The sequence below is a fragment of the Filicampus tigris genome, chromosome 9 (assembly GCF_054856515.1).
Source record: "Filicampus tigris isolate MCC_2025a chromosome 9, RoL_Ftig_1.0, whole genome shotgun sequence".
In the NCBI taxonomy this organism is placed as follows: Eukaryota; Metazoa; Chordata; class Actinopteri; order Syngnathiformes; family Syngnathidae; genus Filicampus; species Filicampus tigris.
Genome location: NC_141225.1, coordinates 4,416,179 through 4,442,538, shown reverse-complemented (window position 1 = coordinate 4,442,538; position 26,360 = coordinate 4,416,179). Strand labels below are relative to the sequence as shown.

Here is a 26,360-nt window from a genome sequence, read left to right as displayed (position 1 = left end):
ACCTGCCCAGGCTGTTCCCAATAATAAATAGTAAAATAAATATCTGAAAATCCAAAAAGAGTGAAGTAATAAAATAATAAACAAATAAAGTGACCTGTTTTTATGGTGACTTTAAAACTCCGTCGTAGCTTCTTTTTTTTATTTATTTATTAAATTTTTGTTCCCCGTTGTGTCAAATAAAGGAACAAAAAGGTCAGTAGATGTATTAGAAAAAATCCTCACACAATTGAAGAAAAAACATTACGTGCGGAAAAAATAAAAACAATAAAGGGAATTATAGAATTTTATTCAATACTCACCAAACCATTTTAATGAATACATTCTATGTTCTTTCAATATTTATTATGAATATCATTATTCTATAATATTATATGATGGTATTTTAAGGGTGTAACATATATAATTATGCACAATATGTAAAATATCATCAATGGTTGCTAAAGTGTCAAATGCCACCTCAAAAAATACTCAGCCCTCCAAGTACCACCATCATGCCCAACATTAAAATACAGGAAGAAGTAGGCCAAAGTGTTCATCAAAAATGAGGCAAAGGTTTTACTCCCAAAAGGTGTATTTGATATAATATCTATCTATCTATCTATCTATCTATCTATCTATATATCTATATATATATACACAGTTCAGAGGTCGTGGGTTCGATTCCGATTGTGAGTATATGCATGTTCTCCCCGTGCCTGCGTGGGTTTTCTCCAGGTACTCCGGTTTCCTCCCACATTCCAAAAAAAAGCATGGTAGATTCATTGGACACTCTAAATTGCCCCTAGGTGTGATTGTGAGTGCGGATGTTTGTCTTTGTGTGCCATGCGATAGGATGGCAACCAATTCAGGGCGTCCCCTGCCTACTGCCCAAAGACAGCTGGGATAGGCTCCAGCACGCCCCGCGACCCTTGTGAGGAGAAGCGGTATCAATAATGGATGGATGGATGTTCTATGCAAGCCCACTAGTTGAAACAGGGCATTCTGATAAGTATTGCGTTTGTGGAATAAGTGTTCACCCACTCGTTTTGAGCCATCTCTGGGGGGCAGCCATTTTGTCTTCTGTCAACTGAAAATGACATCACAACTGCTCACAACGACCAATCACGGCTCAGATTCAGAAAACAGGTCAGCCGTGATGTCATTTTCAGTCGACAGACGACAAAATGGCTGCCCAAAATGAGTGCATTTTGCTGCTTAACTTATATTCCACAAACGCAAAATTAATCAGAATGCCGTGTTTCAACTAGTGGGCCTGCTGGGAACATATTCTTGAAAAAAATATCTGTGGGTTGACTTCCGCTTTAAGGATACCCCACTACCGGTACTTACAATACAAGCCATTTTCCATGATATTTGCTCTCTACCAAAAACAAAAAAGCTGGGTGATTGTGAGTGCAAATGTTTATTTGTCTCTGTGTGCCCTGCGATTGGCTGGCAACCAGTTCGGGGTTTACCCTGCCTACTGCCTGATGACAGCTGGGATAGGCTCCAGCACGCCCGCAACCCTTGTGAGAATAAGCAGGAAATATATATATATATATATACACACACATATACACACTGTAAATTTGATTCAGGGACTCTATCGTATATCACCAACGTACCACCACTGGTATTTGTACCACACGTGTACTGCACTGCATTTTTTTGTTTCAGTCGTGTGTGTTGTTTTTTTTTTAGCTATTTTATTTATATCGTGATTAGTATTCCGCATGTTACATGCTGTTTTAATTTATATTGTTACTATTATAATATGAGTATTATTTTGCATAGCCCATTGTATTACTAACGTGATCAGTAAAGTTTGCGTGGATGATGATTTAATAAATACTTCACTTGATTTATTTATTTCGTGTTATCCTTTAGAAAAGAAAAAGCTTCCTAATTTACCTCCAAATCGTTGAAGAAGAGTCGTGAATCGGCCAGATTGAAGATCATCTCCTCCATCCACAAACCCAGTGAAACAGCTTTGGATGAATCCTGCAACATGATCAGATTCCAACAGGCAGCTCAATTAAGAGTACTAAATAAAAAGATAAGATCTGCAGATTGACAGCTTTGGCGGTATTCGGCACTATCGCGTCGGTCTGATTTGGGGAACAATCATTCATCTTGACAAATGTTCCCGGCCTTGTCGATGCAGGCTGCCTGCTCTGAGCGGGAAGTCAGTGGCTTCCGCTGTCAACTGGCAGAGCGTCAACCGCGTTCCAGAACAGGCAAGTGTGAATCAGCTTTAATGCACCTCTGATTCTTATCGTTATCTGGATCCCTTCATTTACACCTGAACACTTTTTGTGACAGCACATTTTTAATGTGTCATTTTTTCTGACAAAATACTATTACAATTTAAATAATGAGATTGTCATTAGCCTCGCAAATGCTAATCATGCTTTCCGATAATAAACGCTAAAGTAAATACATGTAATTTTGTATTGTAATCTGTGTATACCTTTTCAACGACCATTTTTGGACAAATGATCTGAAAGTGGTAATGTCCAGTGCAACTGAAAATCGTTGCTTTAGTCCAATTAAAATTGATATACATCAAATGAATAGAAATGTTAGTACAATAGTACAACAGTAGTACAAATTTGGGCTTGCACTTTTACTTTGTGCACCAGCAAAATGCGCGCCGGGAAGCTGCGTGGGCGGGACGTCCCTCGAGATGACAAAAGCAGTTGTGAGCGCAGATGTGCGCCGCATTGTTTAGAGTGTTGTCGTAGTCGCCGGCGGCGCGCTGGCTGGGAGAGGCAGCGGGATGTTAGCCAAAGGTGAACGCCAGATTAGCACACTCACATTGACAGGCCAAGTCTCCGGCTGGCAGGTGAATAATTACCCAAACAGAAAATAAGCCCTTTTGTACATACAAATGAAGGGGCAATGATGGAAATAATGCTCAGTGAGGGGGCATCACAGGCCAGAAGAAAAAGAGATGAATGAAAGGATGAAGGAGGCGGAGTTGAAGGATTAAAAAGGGATTGTTCTTCTTCTCTAATAATTGGAATAATTATCTGTAATCACCCTTTCCAACATATAAAAGCCTTTCTCGGATAATCCAGAGGAAGAAAGATTTGAAAACATCAAGTTCTCGACTCACGCAGAGGGAGTTGTGGGTAAAGGAGTGCACACATTGGGAGTTCTGGTCAAACCTTTGTTTTGGGTACATGGAAGGCGGAATGGAAAAGAAAAAAAAATGGAATGGCACTCAGAGAGAAAGCAGACCTCCTCTGTTGAAACAACAACATGTATTTATTCATTTTTCCGTTAGCACATGAAACCTCGTAATAGCCACGTTTCATTATTCATTTTATATTTGCTATTCGCTGAAGAAGGCACCTACTTGTCGTATTTGTGCTCTTTCTGCAATGCCTTAAAATGCCACAAGGGAAGGTCTAATGGGAAAATGTGTGTGTTGTTCTCAAGGAAGTATGTTGAAATGATAAGTGTCGACTGAGAGACAAGCTAGGCATTTTGAGCAGGAGCTAGTTTAGTCTGGGTTCTTGGTGAAATTTATGGAGAGTCTCCACCTGCATGTACATGTGCACTTTGAGTGCATTTTTTCCCAAATCAAGTCTTCTGTGAGCAATTTATTTTTTAGGGTAATGTAAGATTAGATTGAAATGATATTGATTTGGGATCACATCTCAGCTGGGTTCCTGTAATGCATTTTACTTTGGAGTCAGCCAGCACTTCCTCAAATGTTTCCAGTTGGTTCAAAATGCTTCTACTCACCACTTAACTGGAACACGTAGAAGGGAGCACATAAGCTCTATTCTGGCATCCCCACGATCCCTTTCTGCTGTGTACTTGAGAGTTGTTGTTGGTTTTTAACTTTAATGTTTGTTTTTTAAATGATGTTATGTTTGATTGTGTTTTTTGTACAATTTGTATGTATTTATGTACTCTTTGTTTCAGATGTGGTTATTTTTGAAATGCTCAATAAATAAATTTGAATTGAGTGGAGTTGGGCTTGTCATTGTCCATGAAGCAGGAGGTAGCTTGCTAATGAACAAATAATTGACAAGTAAGTAGATGGATTTTTTGGGGGCCTTGGCTGAGTGACATTCCCATTCAAGTTTTGAGCTGAGTCCAAGTGAGCTTCCTCGGTTCCAGCGGAGAGGCATTTGGGCTCTGGGAATTAATCAGGAATTTTTGGCATATGAGTCACATTTCAACACTCTGCGAGCCATATTTTGTTCTCCTCTCTGTTGAAGGTTTGGAAAAAAAAACGGAAGAGAAAAAAAAAGAATAATAATAACAGCATTCAGCATGAGGCCATCGCCGACCCCACTCTCAAATCCCCGTCAGCCTTGCGTCGAGCCGCAGGGGGACCGTGAGAATTCAAAACACGAGATTCCAGGCCAAAAGCAAGAAACGCACCACTGTCCGCACCCCCTCTGTTGCTCCCGTGTTATGTAAAACGTCCCACCGGCTGTCAATCATGCCGCAGGAAGCCGGCATAGCTAAACAGGCCGGCTGCGTTAAGAAAAGAAACAATGCGGGGCAGAGCAGCAAAACAGCTAGCGTGTGAAACACTTCACAAATGTCCACTGCGCTTCATCCGAGCAGTTCGACCACATTTGAATATTAATGTAGTGAACTCCGAATTATTAGCGGTTCGCTACTCACAAATTCAGCTACAGTAAACTTCCTCTATCGTAGGCGTTCCAGACCATGCCGTCAATAAGTGAAATCTGCGATATAGGAACACTGTAGTAAAATACTCCCTAAGCATGTTTTTGTAGCATTTAATGCACTTATTCTTTTTTGAGGTCTCTAAACACACTTTAAAAAATTTAAAAAACACATTTAAAACATTTAATATATTGAGAGAGAGCAATGGATGAGATAAAGATATTGATCACCCTGGCCAACTTTACATCATCCGAGAGTGGAGATCTTGTTGCAGTTCTTTCAAAACGTACTTTGCGCGTGTTGATCTCCTGTATGGACTCCTTGGAGTCATGGAGTCTTTTTCTGCTTATGCCATGTTGAAGACTGTGTACGTTTCCTGTGCTGAATTTAAAGAGAATTGAGAGGAGCTGCTTCAATTGGCCGGGAAACAAGTCAGCTGTGTTCATTCCCACAACAGCGCAAACGCCCCTTTCTAACTTTGCCCGTCTACAAAAATACCAAAAGAAAGAAAACTCCACCTATGCGCACGGTTGTAGACTTACGCTGGGTACGAAAATAGGGCCTGTCCTCTCACAACATGCAGCAATAATCATGCCCAAACATGTACATTATAAGATTAAACTGCATCCATTCCTGCTTGCCAAAAAAGCACTGAGACATTCCATAATCTTTTTTGTCACCAAAAATTAGGCTGAGCTTGAACTACTTTGTTTTCATTGTTTGTCTTTCAAATTGACAATGATAAACAAAATAAAGTGCTACCATCTAGTAGCCAACAGTGAAATAATACCAAAATAAACAAATAAAAGTGAGTTATAACTGGACAAAAAAAAAAACGTGGACCCAGAACCCACAATGGAGGGGGTTTACTGTACAGTATTTTCATGTTGTTTTCCAGAGCTGGGCATCGCCTAACCGCCACAGAGTTCCCGACTGAATATTTAAACGACTCATGTGGTCCCAGTCTGTCCCTCGTCGGTGACAGTCAATCGGTCAAGTCAAGAACGCAATCTGCACGTCACACGCAGGTCTTTGTCACATGTGCATGTACACGTGCACGTCTAGTTGCATTTTTTTCAATATCAAATCACGAGACGGTCATTTTTAAGGGTCTGTTATAAGATAAGTTTGAAATTATATTCATCTTTTGTGCGATCATTAGTGGTATACCTATGGCTTAAACTATTTACGGAGGCAATTCCAAAAACAAAAACTAAAAAAAAAAATTTTAAAAACAAAGAAAAAAAATTTGGCAGAGGTCATGCCACCTGTGTGGAGTTTGTATGTTCTCCCTGTGGCTGACTGGGTTTCCTCCGGGTACTCAGATTTCCTCCCACATTCCCAAAACATGCATGCATAGGTTAATTGGACACTCTAATTTGGTGTGATTGTGAGTGCAAATGTTTGTTTGTCCCTGTGTGCCCCGCGATTGGCTGGCAACCAGTTCGGGTTGTATCCCGCCTACTGCCCAAAGACACCTGGGATAGGCTCCAGCACGCCCTCGGGCCTTGTGAGGCTAAGCGGATTGGATAATGGATGGATGGAAGAAAAAATTGGGGTGTTTCCAAATACTTGCAGTTTACTCTCCCTGAATTATTGCACACATGAACGTGAGTGAAGGGTAGTTGGGAAAGGGAGGGGGGGGGGGGATTGTGGGAGGAGGTGGGCGGTGTGATTGTACCTTGCCAAATCTTGAGGAGAAGGTCCCCGTGAGGAGAGAGTGGAAAATGATGATGGTTTCATCCAGGTCCCAGATAAACACCCGCTGCAGTGAAATAACACACATTGTAGCGTTAACCTCAGAAGACGAGAGTGCGCTGTGCAGGAAAGGCAAAAACAAAAGCATCTCCTCCCGTCTTTCATGTAACGTTTTCCTCAAACATCTGGGATGACAGGTCATTCAAAATCAATAGGGTTTATTGCTCGGACACCAAAAATGGTCCGTGATATATTCAACATTGTGTCAAATGGAACAAAGAAAGGTATCTCCTGATTAAACATTAAAAGGGACTCTGTGTTAATAATTTGAATGTCTTGCATACGAATGATTGAATCTCTGAGGGCCTGACCACCCATCAAATGATATGAAACAACCAAGTTCTGATCTATCTGCTGCATGTGCCACAAGCATGGATCCACACAGAAATTGGCAGAGCATAATTCTGTGAATTATAGGTGAGGTTCTACCTCCAAAATTGAATCTGTATGGACACTTGTTTTATGGAGGGGGATATGGTTAAATTTGAGCAATCATTTGCAGTCTGGACGTGGAGGGACGAATGTCACAGATCTCTAATAACATATAAAGTTGCCAGAGGGGTTGGAAAAGTTGCTAACGTTAAGCGCCGCTATAGCTTTGCCGCAAAGCCATTGCTCCGCCCCCAGTCTTCAGACAGAAAGGGCTCTCAAAAACAGTGTGATTCCAAGCAGAGTTTCCTTTAAAAGATGGGGATCTTTTAAAATCCAAATCTTTCAAAAACAACAGTTAGTCATTTAAAGAATTTTAATTAATGCATTTAAATATGTTTGACTACCACCTGTCTGGGTTTGGCTATCAGTCAAAATCAATAGGGCTCAATAATCAATCAGTGTTTGGGTATGGATGGATGGATGACAGGTAGGTAAATCGGTAGGTAAGTAGATGTTTACCTCAATGTCAGCATCCAAAGGCGGCGCCGGGTCACTGACTTTTTTCCTCCCCCTCAACTTCCCATCGGAGCCCCGCCGCATGGAAACTGTCCCCCTCTCCCCCTCCTCTTTACCCGGTGTAGGGGGGCTAGGCGGTAGGTGGTACTCTCCTAAAATACAAAACACGAAAATCAGTCCCTTTCTATTGAAATGTACAGTGCATCCAAAAGTGTAGGGATAAAATATTGGGCTTTTTGGCGGAATTTGAGGATGAAACCAAAAAAGCACGATAAACCTTTACAGGTGAACTCAATTTGAGCTTCTGTAAAGTTCAGCCTGAAATTCCACCAGATGTTCGTGGATTTAGCATGAGTAGCAAACGCACCCGTGTGAGACTCTGGGCTGTGATTGGGTAACATGACGGGGTGCTCCGGGTGCTGATAGGCTAACGGGGTGCTGATGGAGGCGGGGCTGATGTTGCTGCCGCTCAGGTACGGGTTGTTGTAGTGATGCGAGTTGTAATATGGCGAGTACTGACTCTGACTGTAGCTGGAATACGATGAAAACTCCTGGAAAGAATCAACAAGTAAGCTGATGCCAAATACACACACATGCAAAAATTGACACATATACTCATTTTTTTTTTTAATACTGCTCATTTAATTGATATATGATCTAGGAATAGGTGGCAAAATGATATCACAACATTCTTAATTTGTAAGAAGTATTGCAACAATATTTTGATACCAATCATGGTAACAGTGTGTTTGAGGGAGCCAAATTTAAGACTTTTTAAATACTTTTTTTAACTAACTTCCATTAGATTCGAGGCCTCCCAGTCAATAAATATGATTATTGGGCATAGGCAATATAGCCTCAAAATTCCATCACAACATTTTAGACGGTTATCTGAATAATTAAGAATTAGATACAAGGGTATCTGTGGGTTTTTTAAGGTCTCATTCAATTAAATTTAAGACCTCTCAGTCTGTACATATATTGTAGATACTTTGTCTGATTTTGTGAACCAAGGTATCCGCAAGCATAAGCAAAAAAACCTTGAGACTTTTAAATTAAGAAAAAAAAAAAAAAATGAGAAGGCCCCTTCGTTCAAATTTAAGACCTCTCATTCATAAAATATGTGAAGAAGCAGTGTACAACATGACCTCAAATTGATATCACAATACTTTTAATAACATCTATGGATTTAATGGAGCCAAAACGTTTTTCCTCAGACTTTTGAACGGTGGATTTTAGGATTACTGTAAAATCCCGTATTATACACGGGTGTGTGTTATTAATGGGATTTTATGGTAATTTTTTTATCATAATTAAAGCCTTCATTTTGGAAAATTATATATCAGGACATCTGATGGACACACTCACTTGCTGCGTGGTGTTGAACGGCGTGGACGTGGAGATAGCGTGGCCGCCTTGGAAAATGCTCGGGGAAATACCTGCACCTGGAAAAGCACCAGAAGCCAAAGGTTCAAACTCTGTTCATCAACTCATCAGATGGAGATTGTGATCAGCAATAATGAATCAACGGTTATTTATTATATCGGTCGTGTGTGGGAAGTTGTAGCTTCTTGAGTGATTTATGTTTGACACGCAACAACAACGCAAGTGCTTCTCCAATCAAGTTGGGACAGGAACATCTTCCTCCGAGCTAATTTCCTCCCGCAACCCTGTCCTGTTTGTCTGGTGGATTGTATCGCTTGTAATCTTATCACCTCCGCACATGGAAAGAATTCCCACATTTTCGCTCCACCGCCCGACCTCCTGTTTGTGTACGAAGCGCATACCCTGGCGTGCTGTGATTTGAGGTGTGTAAATTCACACGGAGTGTTTGTTTGGGAACCGGGGAGCAACTTATGAAGATTTATGGCACCAGCTGGCTTTGTTTTGCAAGCAAAAAGCCACGCCGGGACATCGGCCCTGTAAATAGAATGCCAACATCTTTGCTGGAAATCATTTTACATGGGATTCACACATACTGATAATCTGGCCTATTTTAAGCATGTTTAGTTCATTCATTGCTGTCGACCGATTTCCTCATTTGCACGAAGAAATAGAGTTTATAGAACTAATTTCGCCCAAATTAATGAAAATGTACACAATTTAGCAAATCGTTTTGAAGCAAACAATTAACAACTAACACTCTTGTCATAAATTCCAATCATTTATATTATTCAAATTTAAATGACTGTTTTAGCCCCCCAAAACTACAAAATGTGTTTTTTACAGTGTGGCCAAAAAATTAAGTACTCCTGTAACAATGCCATATCCCAAATCCCTGCCCTTTTGATCAATTGTTACCAATATGTTTACACTGTATGACATTCACACCTGTTCCTAATATTTTGACCATCATAAGCATCTACAATACACAGCAAAATGTTAAGAACGGCGCTCAGCACAATGTAGTACATTTTTAGACCACTGCAAACTATAACCACAAAAGTGTTAGTGTTACATTAATCAGAACTGAGCATTATTAATTGTGTAAAGGCAGGACATTGAACCTTATGAGAAAGAGTAAGCGCACCTAATACATTTTCATTCAGCATTCATGAATTATTACTAAAGAATGAGTCACTGGAAGCTCCCTGGTGTGACTCTTCAAAATAGATCGAGTTCAAAAAAGTGTAAACAAGTAAAACAAAAAGAGTCCCATAAGGACAATTGCAGACACCCTGCAAACATTTGGCCTGCGTGGCACTTTACGACCACTTAAGAATATTTGCACACATCATTGTTATGGTTTTGTGTCTTGCTGCTTGGAAGGCAACATGGTCGCGTTGCAGGCTTTGCGCTGTGTGTGTTTACAGAAACATTTACATTCCTGCATAATGTCTGACATGTGTATTCTCTCCAAAAGAAAAGGAAAGTGAAGTCTCGAGAAGAAAGAAGGACGGATCGCATGTCACGTTGTGATATGACATCACGTTCATGAAAATTCACTACATTTATTCATTTTGCCTGTGCGGACTGTGAAATACTGATTCAGACAAAAAAATTATTCCTCGCACATTCCTAGCCTTAAAAGTAGACTGGATTCATGAAAACACTGATGTCAAATGACACGAATGGATGGATGACTTTGATTTGTTCAAAGAATCGGGCCAATCAGGAGGTAGCACACAAATGGACACAGTCAAGCAAAATGGGTCATTTAGCTTGTTGACAATTGTGTGACCAACTGAGATTAGCATTGATGCTAACCTAGCCATTTTAGCGGAACTGGATATTAGGGAAAGACGTTTTTTAACACTCTTTATTGTTGATGTGATTGGAGGCTAATAGATGTGATAAGTACAACCTTTGTCCAATCACCTTCCAAGTTTTTTTTTTTTTTAAATAAATAATTTTTATACGTTACTTTGTGACTGGGAGTCATTGGTTTGTGATCTTGCAATGCCATTACAAAAGCAAAGACCCAAAAGCAGTGCAAGTAAAACAGGAAGAAGGTAAAAACGTGCCGAGGATCTCGGTCAAAATTGCGATATGCCAGATAATACCTCACATCTGGCCCGGAAACAGATTCAGATTTTGAATTTGATCAAGTAACCTGGTTGGCTTGGACAAGGCCAACAAAACATTCGTTAACCAAGTACCATAACATTTATTCTGTGCTTATATTTGCGTTTTATTTGGCTCTTTGTAGTGTGTCTTTTTTTTCAACAATGACTAAAAATCATGACACTCTATATTATAACAATAGAAAGGGAGGAAACAGGCAAGACTTAAAGGAGAAAGGGAAAATTGGAAAAGCTGTTGGCCCCATTTATGGACCGCACTCGTGCATTTTCCGCAACAGGGATTCTCCATGCGTTGCTTTTATGCCACAGGTACATACAGTATAAAATTAGAAATATAGTACTACTGTGAAATGCAATACATGGGTATACTGTTCATACTGTATTGGCACAGCCAGATCCCGCTTCGTGAAAGCTATTAAGTATTTCGGTTACAGGGACACTGCGCTTTTTAGCCACAGGTATGTACAGTACTGTATGCTCATCTAAATAAAGTTAAGGATTGTAAAACGCAACATATAGTCTATATTTACTGTGTAGTTTGCCAGCTAGATGCTGCTTGGTACCCGGAAACGTCCTTTTTGTTGTGAAAGCTCATGTGATACAACATGGCATTTCCGACCGGCCGATACATCTGCCAATGCGACAGCACTCACCAGGGATTCAAATTTCCATTAGCAGCAAAACTAGTTTAGACGGTTGGCTACTCATGAAAACTAGTTGCAGAAGCCCACACAATGGGCAACAGCTCAGTGGTGTTCGGTTGCATTGCTGGATGTGTAGCAGTCCTTAAACCAAGGTAAGTACTGAACCCTGATTTAAAAGTACGAAAAAGTAATCAAAATTAACTGACCAATAAGAAGGAATCTTATTCAACAGTAATCAATCTTCTATCTTTTCCCTATAATTGTGTCGCTTTTGTTGCATCTCATTCATAGCGCGGAGGTCATTAAACCCCTTCAGCCCCTTGTAAAACTCACTTTAACCTCACCCCCGTCACGCCCAAGGTCAATTTCACGCTGCTTTCAAAGTCTTCGGGATCAGGACGTGTGCTGCCAACATTTTGATCTGAGCCTCTTTCAGCTCTTTTGTTTTCTTCACTCCTTCCATCCAGTCCTCTCCCTCTCTGTCCGCCCATCTGTCTGTTTTCTCACTTTCCCTCCGTCCTCGCCATGCCTGTTGTGCTGTTGGCCTTAGCGGGAAAAGTGGGGCGTGGGTTGACCCTGAGAAAGGAGGAGGTGGGCTCGGGAGGGCCGGGGGGTGGGGGGGGGGACGTGGAGACGTTTGACGCCAAGAGTCCAGACCGCAGCTAATGGGGAACAGGTGTGGGGGGCGAGCGAGGCGGAGGAGGAGAGGGAGGTCACACAAACTGAGACGAGAGGTGAGGAGGGAGACGGACGCTCTTTCCAAAGCAAAGCTGGTCAATGCGAGGTCTTCCAGCCTCGACGCTCGGCCGATGTGGCAAGGAATCATGCGTACCACACGTCTCGGTAGAAGACATTTGAACCATGTGACTTCTGCCAGCCATTCAATGAAGGCAGTTCCATATTATATCAGAGATTATTTTATAGATACCAGCGGTGGACAGTCTGTCAGTAACGACGGAAGGTTCGGCACTGACAGACTCCCGTTTCGTTGGCACTCTGACGATTGACGGAAATCTTGAAACACTGACGGACTAAGCGCCAACGGGAAAGATTTTTGGCCATCACCAAGATGAAAAGCGAAGATGAACTTCGGCAAATAACGTTTTGCGGCACACGTCGCGTCCACAGATAGATAGATAGATAGATAGATAGATAGATATCATTTCAACCCTAAATATTCCACAAAAAAATGATCATTAAATATGTTTTTTAATTACAAAACTTTGTACATCTATCTATACCAGTGATATGGGGACAGGCAGAACAAGTACAAAGGTACATGCTATTACTAGATGGCAAAAGGTCCTATTAACCTTTGTATCTACATGTTGCTATTCATAAAACAGAATAATGTCTTTGAGTCCAACTAAACAGGCCCACATTTAACACGTCAATTTGTGGGTAAATTGAGATGAGATTGCCTTAACAAAGGTTGGGAAACACTGCTTTCATGACAGCAAACACCCTAATAGTTAAGTCGGCTCCGGCTCACCGTGTGTGTGTGAGTAGCCGTAGAGGCTCTGACTGGCAGGGGCGCTGCTGAAGTTGGAGTAGCCCAAAAGACCCGTCTGGCCTGGCGAGTGGCTCAGGCCCTCTTCTGTCTTAATGTCTGCGCACACACAAAAACACACACAAATCATTAAATTCACTTTAAAGGGTCTTTAACATTCATGCATTATTTGTAAAAAAGAAAGGACAAAAAAAAGCTAAGTGTGTCTTAAATGTTATGTATTGTATTCTGGATAATCCTGCTAATTAACAAACAAATAAATGGAAATGAAAACCTCCTAAATGCTTGGACTTGTGTGTGGAAACTCAAGTTTTAGCTTGAAATACTCGTTTATGTATCAAGTTTTAGCTTGAAATACTCGTTTATGTTACAGGCAGGGCCAGCTCACCCATTAGGCGAGATAGGCGGATGCTAAGGCCGCCATGGACTCTAAGGGGGCGTCAAAAATCTGGTGAAAATTCTCCTTCAATATATTTTTATTTAAAGGAACTCTATTAAATCTTAATTTTAAGTCAAAAGGAAAGAAGAGTAAATTGAAATGAATATAAATAGTTAAATAACCAAAGAGCAGCAAGGTGAATTCATTTGAAATCAGCGTTCCTGCCACGGCAGCGCTGCGGTTAACACACTGTGCGTCACCTGCAGTTGAATTTAACTCTTGATTGCTCGGGTTACTTGCTGTGTATTTCTGAATTTAGAATGGTGGTAGTTTCAAATGTTTTGTGAAAATTAATGATTGAGTAACAACATTTGAACTAATCAATTTTTGGGGGGTAAATATTAGTGGTGGAACAGTTGACAAAATCCGCATTTTGCTTTGGTTTTCAGTTTTGTGCTCAAGGTTTTTAGTTCGGTTCATTACGCCATCCATCCATCCATTATCCAAACCGCTCATCCTCACAAGGGTCGTGGGCGTGCTGGAGCCTATCCCAGCTGTCTTCGGGCAGTAGGTGGGGTAAACCCTGAACCGGTTGCCAACCAATCATAGGGTTCATTGTCCGTTTTTTTTCAACAATGACTAAAAATCATGACACTCTATATTATAACAATAGAAAGGAAGGAAACAGGCAAGACTTAAAGGAGAAAGGGAAAATTGGAAAAGCTGTTGGCCCATTTTTTCTCTGTTTTATGGCCCCCATTTATGGAACAGCCTGCCAGAGAACATCAAGGCCGTAGAGAACTTTCTTATTTTTAAAACTAAATTCAAGATCCACCTCTTCTATTCTTTTAACTAATATTTATCTATTTACTTTTAAAAAACGTTTTAAGCTTTTAACTAACAATTATTTATTCACTGTACTTATACAAATGTTTACTACTTTCAGTCTTTTATTACTATTCATTTTTGTCTCAGATTTTAATCTGTCAATCTTTTTTAATTATAGAGTTATAGGTCTTTTATGCTTATAATTTTTCAAGTTTTTTAAATTGTTTATTATATTTTAGCAATAGTCATAGTGATGGGAGTTGTCATGAGTGCAGGGTAGAGGACCCAAATGCAGGAGGCAAAAATGAAGTGCAATATAAGGTATTTAATTTAAAGAAAACAAAAAGGCTAACAAGGTACTGGGATAATACCAAAACAACAAGGACGAAAACAAACTAAACAAGCACTAGGACATAACTTGGCTTGACTTTGACAAATAACAAACCACAATGAACCAACAAGGACTGAAAGAAAGCAGGGAACTAAATACAGACAAGTTGATGATACAACGAGGGACACCTGGACAAGATACAGAGGGTAGGAGGGAGCTGGTTGGCTGGCACAAGGGACCAGGATGACGAGCACAGGTGGACTCAATAACTTAACGAGAGACAGACAAAGGAACACAAGGAAAAACATGAAACTAAAGTCAAAAACCAAACTCAAAAGACAGACTATGACAGGAGTCCTAAGGTCATGTTACTTTTAAAAATGTATGTACGATTAAGGTATGAAACAAAGTGGATGCTAATCTACTTTTTTTGTCTCCTTTTCCCACCAAAAAAGTATCGATAAGAGAATTGATAAAGAAATGAATTGTTAAACAGAATCAATAATGGAATCAGAATCGTAAAAATATTAGCAATTCCCACCCCTAAATAGTCATTATTTTCCTGTGTTTTTGAGAGCCCTCTGCCTCTGGGAGCTATGGTGGGCCATGTCTGTGGTCCACGTTAGCTGTCCGCGCAGGCACCTGCAGCACTGCTGTACTGGGGGCTCAATGCTGGCAGCCTGTGGCTGTGGCCTGCGATTTGGTCCTGGTGCAGAGGGCTCCACGCGATGGTGTTTTCCACAGAAGATTTCTCTGTTCTTTTAGTCCTCATTTATCATTTTACTTTTTTATTTGTTTATGTGCATATGTGTGATTGGGTCCTTGCGAGTGGTGGGGTGGTGCAGGATGAGCGAAATGGATGCCTCTTCAAAAAATGTGGTCACATGACCAACTTCTATGGTTGTCTGAATAACAGGGGTGGCATTACTTGCCCCTTGGCACAAATTACCCCACTCACCCCTACGTCACACGCTGGAGCAGCAGAAGAAGACTCGAGTTTAAAAAAACTAAACAAACTGTGTTGTATACATTTCGGTCCCACAGACCGCAATGACATTGTCCCATATTGTTTTTGTTTCACCAATCACCGCAATGTGTGTGTGTCGGTTGTTGGCTTTTTCTTTGTGCGTGTGAGGTAGTAAGTACGTTCTCCAACGCCAACGACAATGGACTGAGACGGCCTGAAATAATAAAGGAAGGAAGACGGACTGACGTCCTACCTCTGCTGAAGCCTAAACGCGCATTTGAGGTTATTTCAGTAAAAGCGATAAAAGATTCAATTGAACTAAATAGAGAGAATAAAAGTGTTGGAGTTAACATATCACGTGAAACTTGGAGAATTTAGGACGATGATGATGATGTTGAAATATTATGCTTAAAATAAACATAATGGTGTACAACTACACAAGTTGAGTAAATTTACTTCCCTTTCTACAATGGCTATTTGATAGACTTTTATATGATGCTAGTTTTATTAATTTGGTTTGTAAGCATGCCAACTCCAGCCCTTTATTTTGGTCATTGTGGTTGGTGCCTTTGGTGCCGATTATTAGCATTCATTTGTTCATTCATCTTCCGAACTGCTCAAAAAATAAAAGCATAACCTTAAGATACAGAATATAGATGCATTAAGGTTATTTGTGGAATAGTCCCATATTATAGTGTTTCAGTGGTTTCATATGTTGTATTTATTTATACATATATATATATATATATATATATATATATATATTTATTTATTTATGTATTTATTTATTTATCTATTTACCACTTTAGATAATCTAACTAGAGCGTGCCAAGTCACAGGTCGGGATAACAATAAAGTAAATGTCTGCAACACAAACATGAATCACTAGTCGGCTGCGCTCCACTAATAAGAGGGGGCAAATCAAAGCCAAAATGCCAGCGCTGATTTTTTGTCCCTTTCCAGCCCTGTCTGAAACATAACCATGCGATGGAGGTGGCCATACAATAATAATGATTTTAGAAAAAGTCTCGCTAAAATTTGTGGTCTATAGAGCGAGGTGACAAGGAATAGATACAGTACCAACCTCGCCTCAAGAATTTTGTTTTACTGAAAATCAATAGGAAGTTTTGTGTGTACTCACTGTAGGACGGCACACTGTAGCTTTGCGTGTGGTGCGTGTAAGGGGTGTAGGGTCCGGCAGCTTGGAGGGTGGGGCTGTACTGGGTCTGTCCGTACGCCGCCATGATGCCGTCCCCCATAAAATGAGCCTGGAAAAGAAAAAAGGCAAAGATTTCAGTGGCAAGTAGCGATGACTGGGCCCTCTCGCCCTCTTTCGTGTGACAAATCCTCAAAATGACCATCAGACCTTTACGCCATGCTCCACCCACATTAAAAAGAACCTTTGCAATTTCACATTACCCATCAGTCTAGGATTCTTGCTTCTGATTGGGGCTCATTTGGACACATTGTAGTCAAAGTTCATCCAAGTATGATGCTGTAAATTGTCCAAATGGCTGCCTTAAACCAAAACGGCTAACGGCCTCTGCATGTGTCTTGTTATGTAAGATAAGTCCACCAAATTTTCTGCCTATCAGTGGTACAGGTGTTGGGCGTCCATTTTTCATTTCAGGGGGAGCTACTGAGTGAGTTTGTGGGGGCAACACTTCTACCAGAATACACATATGTACAAAACTTAGTGAATGAATTGTAAGGACTGTTGAAGCCCCCCAAAAAACGATTTATTTGTCTAAAAAAAATAACGATTAAAGCAATTCTGTGATGAACACGTGTGATGGAGTTTTGTCTTCTTAATTTAGTAAATGAAAGTCTTACAAATCTCACCAGTTGAAGGTTTGAGGGAGTTTCCAATCAACGATGAGAAGCCCTGCAAAAGACAGCAGAGTCGCCTTAAAATGAGAGTACTCGGGTAACAGAAGATTACTACTACGACAACGACAGCTAGTGCAATTGCATGACTTGTATCTTGAGGGACCACTGTAAAACGAAATATAGTTTATTACATTAATTTATTGTTTTTGTAATGTTTTAAATTTCAGCTATTAAATGACAAAGTAAACAAATAAAATGTAATAACTAGTTGAAAAATCAACAAACAATAAATAAAAAATAACATTATTAACTAAAATAATTAATGTTGTAAAGCATATGAGTTACATGAACTTACATTTTAAAGTATTATGATGAATGCCTGGTTCGCAAAAATATTTATCCAAAATGAAATGCCCTTTTTTAATATTAAATAATTATATTCAGAATTAATATTCAGTTTTGTCCCTTTCATCACTAGCGAATAAAATAAAATACAATTTCGGGTCTACTACAACCTCCCACTTGTCAAGCGAGGTCTCACCTGTTTCGAAAACGAGAGCCTGGTCCACTTTTTCTGCTGTTAGCACGGATCCGGTCAGGTTTTGTCGTGTCCTCAGCTCTCCTGGAGAGAGACGGAAAAAACTGAGAAGCTAGCACACACCATCAGCACTCAGCCGTCCACGTGAATAATGATTGGTAAGTACTGGTACGGTCTTTACACAGCATGTTACGAGTAGCACGTGTTGTGGATTGTCATGGTGCCTGACAGTTGCTACAAGGTGCAAAATATGTGCACGGGCAAGACAAGTTGCGTCACAAGAAATAAAGTAGGAGGAAGGGGGAATACTATTTTTAAACCTGAATCAGCATTGACGTCTTGTGTATGTTTTGTTCTCTTTGTTCTACTGCCTCATTGCCATGAAAATATTATGAATGATTTGTTGCTGACAGCTTCGGCTGATAGAAATGCTTCATTTGCTCAGTTTTTCATGATTTGTCCTCAATGTGTCAAATCATCTTTCCCCATTGAAATGAATGGGAATTCAATAACGAATATCGATTTGAATCAGAATACCATTTTTGATTTATTCAAATCAAATCGAATTGTGACATTTTAAAATGCAATATCCTTGAATCGTATCGCACCCTGTATATCGAGATAAGTGTTAAATCGTCTTTTACAAAAGATAAATCGGTATAAATTGGTTTGATGTTGCCGATGGTAACTTGTTTCTTTGAATTTAATTAACTTGAATAGTTTGGACTTTGTACATGTTGATACCTTTTAATAAACATCAAATCAAATTTTACTTATAGCACCCATAAATGAAAAATGTAACACTAAATTCTGTAAAAAGATAAAAACAATCAATAGAGGAGAGAAAGGGGGAAAAAAACACAAGCATAAGAAAATCTTCCCCTCCCATCAATCACATGTAAGTGAATGTATGAACACACCCACCCACATGTACACAAGCACACAAAACATTTATTAAGTGACGGTGGTGGATAGGTGGAAGCAATCCACACCGAGAGGTGCCATAGTTGGACCACCCCAACCTAGGCGGGTGGACAGGGGTAAACTCCTCACATTGTGAGGAGCCCCATCCAGTTCACAGGATGACATCCCCGCGCACGGAACAAGCGCACCTCCCAATATGGAAGCTCCCATGAGGTGACACTGGAGTTAAAGCTTTACAAATATTTAAACTGAGACTAAACGTCAATGAGACAAAACTAAATAAAAAAATAAAGAACAATAGGGGAGAAATTAAATACAATGCGATAAAACATTTATTGAATGGATGAATTAATGAATAGGTGAGTAGCACAGTCTTAGTGAAGGCCTACGTCTGAAAGTCACTGGAGGAAGCTGTACTGTGAAAAACACTACTGTCCATTTTTGTTTTCATTTTTCTTATGGTGTTTCCACGTTACAGACATCGCATTATTATTTTTTTTTTAATTCCCAAATTGGACATATGTGTTTTTGACAGAACAGCGACGATATATAGATAAAAAGAAGTGGACCTAAAATTGAACCTTGTTATGCACCCCCAGTGCATAACAAAAGCTACAGCCATACCATATTCAATCAAATCATAATCCCACTGAATCAAACCGAATCGTTCCACATGAAATTGTACCGTTCATGAATCGTATCATACCCCATTTATTGATATACATCTCAATAATCTTTTATGCATATCCTTAATTAATGAAAATACAATTTAACGGTTCCAGGCCCCCCAAAAACATAAAAAAAAAATATTTTGTCAATGTGTTTTTTCATGAGGAAAGAATGCATTAAACTCAAGTATTATATGGCATAAAAGCAGAGTAATAACATTTGCTCTCCACATAACCTGCAATCACAGACAATGCTAGCACAAAACGTGACTGTCCCACTTGTTCTTCTTCTGTGGGGGTCTATTGGCGCTTGGCAAACCAGTTTAATGACACATTACTGCCACCAATGAAATGTGCCCTTCCACTGCTAGGAAAACAACGTGAATTGATGTTGGCCAGACATTGTGACGTTTGCTGGTGCCATCTATGAGTGCAGATCTGAAGCTCGTATCTCGTTTCTCATACCTCAAGACAAAAAAAATGGTCAAGCGACTCTCATCTCTCTCTCCCCCCAAAAATACTGTACTTCCTTGACACCAATTAGGCCACGTTAAGATCATGATGCAGAATTTTTTTGTGTCAGATTTGATCAAAATTGGAATTATACTGCTCACAGCATTATAAAAATCAGGCACGTCTCGCATGGGGGAAAAAAAAAAAGAGAATTAACATTCAGTGTGAACGCAGCTCAAATGTACTACTTTCCTATTTGGACAGGGCTTTCGCTGCATTTTGTGGCATCTTAAGGAATTTCAGAAAGAGCACAAAAACTGTGACAAGGTGAGTTTTTCAGTGAATAGTGGGGGATAACTTGTACACTGAAAATGAAACATCATATGGTGGATTAGATAATATTGAAGCACGAATATGCGGGAAATTGCTCATGTGGTCAGGCTCAAAAACAACCCCGGGAAGGTCCCACTTCCCAAGGATCCAAAGTGAAAGGGACGTCTGCTCAGAAACCTCTTGACATCAGCTGCATCCCTTTTTGCAACACACACATTTTACACACAAAAGGCGAGTGTGTGATACCGAAGACACTTCCTGGTTAAGGACGAGTTATGCGAGAAACCATGGGAACGGCAGGACACCTGAGGGAGTACGAGTGGAAGCTCAGCGGAGATGTAGATGGCAGAGGGATGAAACTGAAGCTAAAACAAACCCAGCAGGGCTGCGCTGAGGCCGAGTGGAGGTCACGGGGGGTCACGAGGGGCCACAAGGTCAAGTCCCGCAATGCTTCACCTGAGTCTCACGCTTCTGTTTGACCGATTCCTACACGGAAGCGTCACATGATTGCGCTGGGATGGCGCGATTGCGAGTGGCCTGGTTAGCGGTTAGCATGTCTGACTTCAAGTTAGGATGTCCGTGGTTCAAATCCTGACTCGGGTGTTTTGTGTGTGGAGTTACATAAAATATATGTGTACAATACATACATAACAATCTCTTCTCAAACTAGACTGGGTAAAGCGTTTCATCCTCACTGTTGCATGCTGCTCACGTGGAGTTGCCAATGCTTTTTCTGTAAACTGCACATCGTCAGCCTAATAGCAGAACTAGCCCGAATCATTTTGAACTCAATCAATATCAATATCAATAAAAAAATGTTCTTGATAATAATTGTGTTTTTTTCATCATGTCTAATTGATCAGTCATCCAGATTACGGTAATCCGAAAAGGTTGAATCGAGGCAATTGGACTCTTTGTTTGTTGTTTATTCTTGTTTCCCAGAAAGATTCACAAATGGCCTGGGTAAGTATGCTATTAGGCAAAAGATACTGAATACTTGAATACAATGAGAGGGGGCACGTGCAAGTGCAGTGGTACGTCATTTGCGAGTTCCCCGATTTACGAGTTTTTCAAGTAATGAGCTGTCACTTGCTTTGAGGTACAAGCCAAAATTTGAGTCAAAAGCAAGCTTCACAAACACCACCGCTTGAGTGAATTGGAAAAAAAAAATGGAACAATTATAGCACCCTTACAAGTGGGAAAACGGAGCCACAAGTACTGGTGCACTTTTAGCCGTTTATCGAACTGCAGAAACAGTCAAAAACACAAATACAAAATGAAAACAATAACAAGAAGCAAGGAGCATTTCTGAAATAAACGCCCAAATCGACTGATTTAGCTCCGGATGTCACTCACCAGGCCACACCCCTTAAAGGCATACATCAACACAAATACTATTGTGTGTGTGTGACTTTCATCTTAATTAAACATTAAAAAAATTTTTTATCTGCAATTGGCCTGTGTTCAGGGTGTGCCATGCCTACAGCCCAAAGACAGCTGGGTTAGTCTCAGCAAGCCCACGACCCTTTAAATTCTCTGTCAGAACTATTTTTCTTTCTTAAAACATGTTTTGTTTTGTGGGTTTTTTTTTTGGCCTAGAACGGATTAATGGCATTTTAGCTCATTTCATCTGGGACAATTGATTTGATATATGTCAACATTTCAGGACCACCTGCACGTGAAGAACTTATTCACTTAGCCATTCCCGTAAAAACATCGCCTAAATCTTCAAAAAGCGAATGTTCTATATGCTGGAGCCGTTCCTAGCTGACTGATCACCTGTCAATCACAGACTTATGTTAAAATATTCCACTGCTCAGCCCCAAACCTTAAAGGTTAATCATTTTAGTCAGCCAAGTCTCCCGAGGGGAGCAATTATTCATTCAACTTTTACTGTGTTTACAGTGTGCATGTGTGTGTCTGTGTGTGCTGAGTCAAGGCCTCTCCAAATGGCTACATGCCTCGGTGACCCCTCCAATACTTTGACCTTTTTTATTGAAGCATCTCCATCAGCGGCCTGACAAGGTGAACCCGCCAGGCTGTGCTTGTGCCATATGGAAGCACACCTGGAGGCCTCCATTTGGACAGACTGCCCTAAGGGTGGGGCTGCATTGGGGAGATGGGGGTGTGTGTGCGTGTGTGTGTGCGTGTGCGTGTGTGTGTACAGAGCTTTTCTTTATTTGCCTGCTAAAAGAAAAGACAAAGAACAAGGGCCAACATGAGCATCCTACTCCCTTGTCGAAACTGCCCACAGCTGTTGCTCGCTGTTTTCTTTTAAGCACTCAGCTGATGGTGCCACACAGCAATGTTTTGCACTTCAGCGGTACGTTGACTTATGAATGCCCCAACTTGGGAGTTCCGAGCCGTCGCTGGTATTTTTTTGCTCTGGTGTTGTGATTTCTGTATTCATTTACGAACCACATACTGTGCTTTGCTTAGCGAAAGGCCACTAGCTTAATGCTAACACATCATGTTAACTAGCATACACAAGTAACAAATCAAACAGTGATGCCACAGTACTTATAAACCTTTAAATAACTGACATTTAGACAACAGCGCAGCAACACATTCAGACAAAGCATGTTTGTTCAACCATTAACATTGCATAATCAAAGACAGCAAGCCATTTTCAGCGCTATACATTGGTCAATCATTTGTAAAAGAATTAAATACATTTATGAAAAAAATAACACCCACACATGCCACCTACCAATAATATAGATTTGTGGGGGAAAAAATATGAATTTACAATTTATTTTATTATGAATTTACCAAACTGTGACATTGGAGGTTATGGCCTACTTATCTGTCATATTATTCATATTGTGTGTCATATTATACTGCCCCCAGGTGGCCAAGACAAAAACACCAGAAGCAGCACAATGCCCATTGAATTAGGATATAAAGAATTGAACAGTTTTTCCAATATGAATAATATTGCAAAAACTGTTCAATTCTATACATTGTATTGAATTATGCTATGACCGTATGGTTTATATAGTACAATAACTAAAAAGTACTATTTTCTTATTTAAAAAAAAAACAACGTTATGAAAATGCGTAGGTGTTTTTTGGGGGCTGGAACAGAATACCGGCATTTTCATTTATTTCAGTGGGAAATGTAGATTTGGGATACAAACATAGTCACGGAATGAACTGAACTCATAAGCAAGGTACCAGTGTACAAAGTATAAACAATACCATACACTTCATTAGGTACACTCCCACACATCTTCATTTGTGTCTGCCTGTGTTTTACTAGGCTGTTGTATATTCTCATAATAAAATTTGACAAGGTCAAAGTTAAGTTTTTTGAAGGATAGCAAACTTTTTCAAAATTGAAATAAACAAATAACACTTCATTTGTTTTAGAACATTTAAGTAATAGTCACTTTTAAAATCTGAAATTATAAGTACATTTCAACATTACAAGAGCTAACTCAAAAAAGTATTTTAAAATGTAGCTATCACACTAATACTAATAACTTTTTGCTTTGCCGCCAATAGCACCAAACTGAAATTTATACTGGATTCAGCCTTTTTAAAACATGTTTAACAGCAATCACCATCAGCAAAGGTTCTATCAAAAGTTCTTACTTGACAAACGTAGTAATGCTCATTTTTTTATTGACACTGCCAGATTATATCCATTTGACAATGTTTGTTTATTGTTGTTCAAGGCAATTCAACAAATAAATTTGACTTCATAGTTAGTTTTCATTTTCTGGGGGACATAATGACATATACACGTGTGATAGTGATGATGATAATACTCAATCATTTGTTTGTGTTAAATGTCTCATACCCTCATGTAACCATATGGATTTACATATGAGCTATTAGGTGTCATACTCATCTGGATGTTGACAAGGAGTTTTATTTGTATTTTAAACCTAAAATCAAAGCAATTTAAAAGGAGCTCCATTACTTGGAAATTTTGAAAAAAGGTGTCCCTGCGCTAATGAATAAATGTATGCGTTGAAAAATAAAATGATAAAAAGTACTACACATTTGCAATTGCGTGTGAAGGCTGAAATGCTGAATGAAAGAATTGTGGAAGCAAGTGGAATGAAATGGAATGATTTTGAAGTTTGTGGAATAAGGATATGGTGTAATCCTGAAAATATGGTATGATATGAAATTAATATAATGGATTTTTTTAAGGTGTTATTGGGAATGAATGGATTTTTTTTGTGGGGTGTAAAAAGTGTGCCGAATTTAGAATGGGAATGGTGTGAATAAGTTTTTTTAATGTGTCATTGTGAATGAATAAGGAATATTTTGTGGGAATTATACTGGTGAAAACTTTGATTTAAAAAATGCATATAGTAATTTTTGGCATGTAGAAAATCATTCCTATGATTAAACACAATGAGCTGAACATTTTGAATTTCAAATGGAACTGAGGTGACTCTGTTTTGTTGAACAACAAACATTTAGATTTTTTTGGCAGTAATTTTTATGGGGGGTGACTTTTTAGCAAATTTGAATTTTTGGGATGTGAATTGAATGAGCTGAACGTGTTGAATTTCAATAGGAACAACATGAATCTGTCTACTCGAATGAATAGAGATTTTTGTGCGTGTGTTGATATTTTAATGGTGAAAATGTAGAATTTTTGGTAAATGGGATTGCTGAATGTGTCATTGGGAATAACTCGGGATTTTTTTTTATATGGGGCGCGAGGGGGAAGTTAGAATTTTGGGAAAACTGTGAATATCTTCAATGGAAAATTAGTAGTACGGCCCATGGTGTGAATATTTGGAATTATTAGAATGATGTGAATCAAGTGAATTATGTTGCATTCACTGTTATTAAACAATGTAGGCTGTTACATTTGCATTGTTTCCCTTGTGAGTAATTATTAATACATTTGTGTCACATGTCTTTCATGTCACATTTCTTAATAGGTAAATACACAGCTTCTTGGTGAACTCTTATGAGATTTCAGTAGAAAAAAAAAAACAATGAGCAAGCACTACAACAAATTATTTTCCAGTGCCATTGTCCATGAACATGAAAGAGGGTAAAAGTTGAGTAAAACAACACATCCTTTGGAACTCTTACAAATAGGTGTGAATAAAATAAGAACAAATTAGATCATTCTCCAGTGCCATTGTCCCTCAGCTAATAATCTAATTTCCTTTTTAATGTAATGCCTGTAAATGTATAGAAGGAGTTTTTTTTGTGTGTGTTGAACCTCAATTTAAAAGGATGGGGTATTTAAAATATTTTAGGAGAAAATCTTTCGCAAGCAAGAAAAAATAAGTACAGTCCAGGGCCACTGTCTCTAAGCATGTGCAGGAATTAAAATTCGAGTCTTGTTGTAACACAACACATCCATTATATTTGAGTTGGAAATCTTACAAAAAGGGTGTTAGACTTTACTCTTTACTATTACCGGTACTTTTAATTATCTAATTGTGTTTTCGTTTATCAATTCTGTTGAATTATTTATGTTCGATTGTTGCAAATGTCACTTTTCAACAAATTGCAGAGAAACTGGGAGAGAAATTAGGCATAAATGATGAAATTCAGGTGCGGTGTTGTGTTCTATATTTGCATCAACGCTTGACCGCCGCGCCGCCGCAGTAACTTTGTGGCAGTGTGACAGCCGGCGAGTTTATTGACAACAACCCGCAATGAGGGAAAACTTGAGCAACCAGCTGGAGAGGCAACAAATCCCTCGACTCACAACTTTTTCCTGGAGCGAGCCAAGCGGACGGTGCGCGTCTCGCTAATGCCTTTCACGGCGACGACAGATGCCGAGGCTCTCGGAAAGAAGCTCCATAAACTCAATAAATCTTGGGCGAGGGGGTGAACCTGCTGCAGACCCCGTAACTTTACCTCGCGCACGGCGCACGCCCCGCCCCCCATTTCCACTTGACTAATTCCTGCAGCCCCTCCGCACCCACTAATGACGAGTTCTTTTTTAGACAATGCCATTGCTTTATCTCTTTGCGCCCTTCTACATTTCATCAAATCGCTCATTATCAAAAGCAATGCATGTTAATTTGTGCAGCACCATTCGGACACAAGCAAATCCACGGTGCTTTACAAAAGTATAATAAGAAATAATGATTAAAATCAAAATGAAATGAAAGGGTGAAAATCTGAATAAAATGCCTTTAAAGGAGGATAAACAAAAAG

At 39.6% G+C, this 26,360-nt stretch overlaps 1 protein-coding gene across 2 annotated transcripts in view; it reads right to left on the bottom strand.

Moving 5' to 3' along the window:
- Positions 1 to 26,360, bottom strand: part of eya2 (EYA transcriptional coactivator and phosphatase 2) — a 47,462-nt gene that overhangs the window by 11,846 nt on the left and 9,256 nt on the right. For both annotated transcript variants that reach the window (XM_086040499.1, XM_086040500.1), the window contains exons 2-10: positions 17,836 to 17,916; positions 17,307 to 17,349; positions 16,606 to 16,732; positions 12,942 to 13,058; positions 8,650 to 8,726; positions 7,649 to 7,832; positions 7,285 to 7,433; positions 6,317 to 6,400; positions 1,891 to 1,980 (exon numbers count right to left, since the gene is read on the bottom strand). In XM_086040499.1, coding sequence (XP_085896625.1) covers positions 1,891 to 1,980; positions 6,317 to 6,400; positions 7,285 to 7,433; positions 7,649 to 7,832; positions 8,650 to 8,726; positions 12,942 to 13,058; positions 16,606 to 16,723 — 819 coding nt within the window. In that variant the 5' untranslated portion in view covers positions 16,724 to 16,732; positions 17,307 to 17,349; positions 17,836 to 17,916. The remainder of the gene's footprint in view (positions 1 to 1,890; positions 1,981 to 6,316; positions 6,401 to 7,284; positions 7,434 to 7,648; positions 7,833 to 8,649; positions 8,727 to 12,941; positions 13,059 to 16,605; positions 16,733 to 17,306; positions 17,350 to 17,835; positions 17,917 to 26,360) is intronic.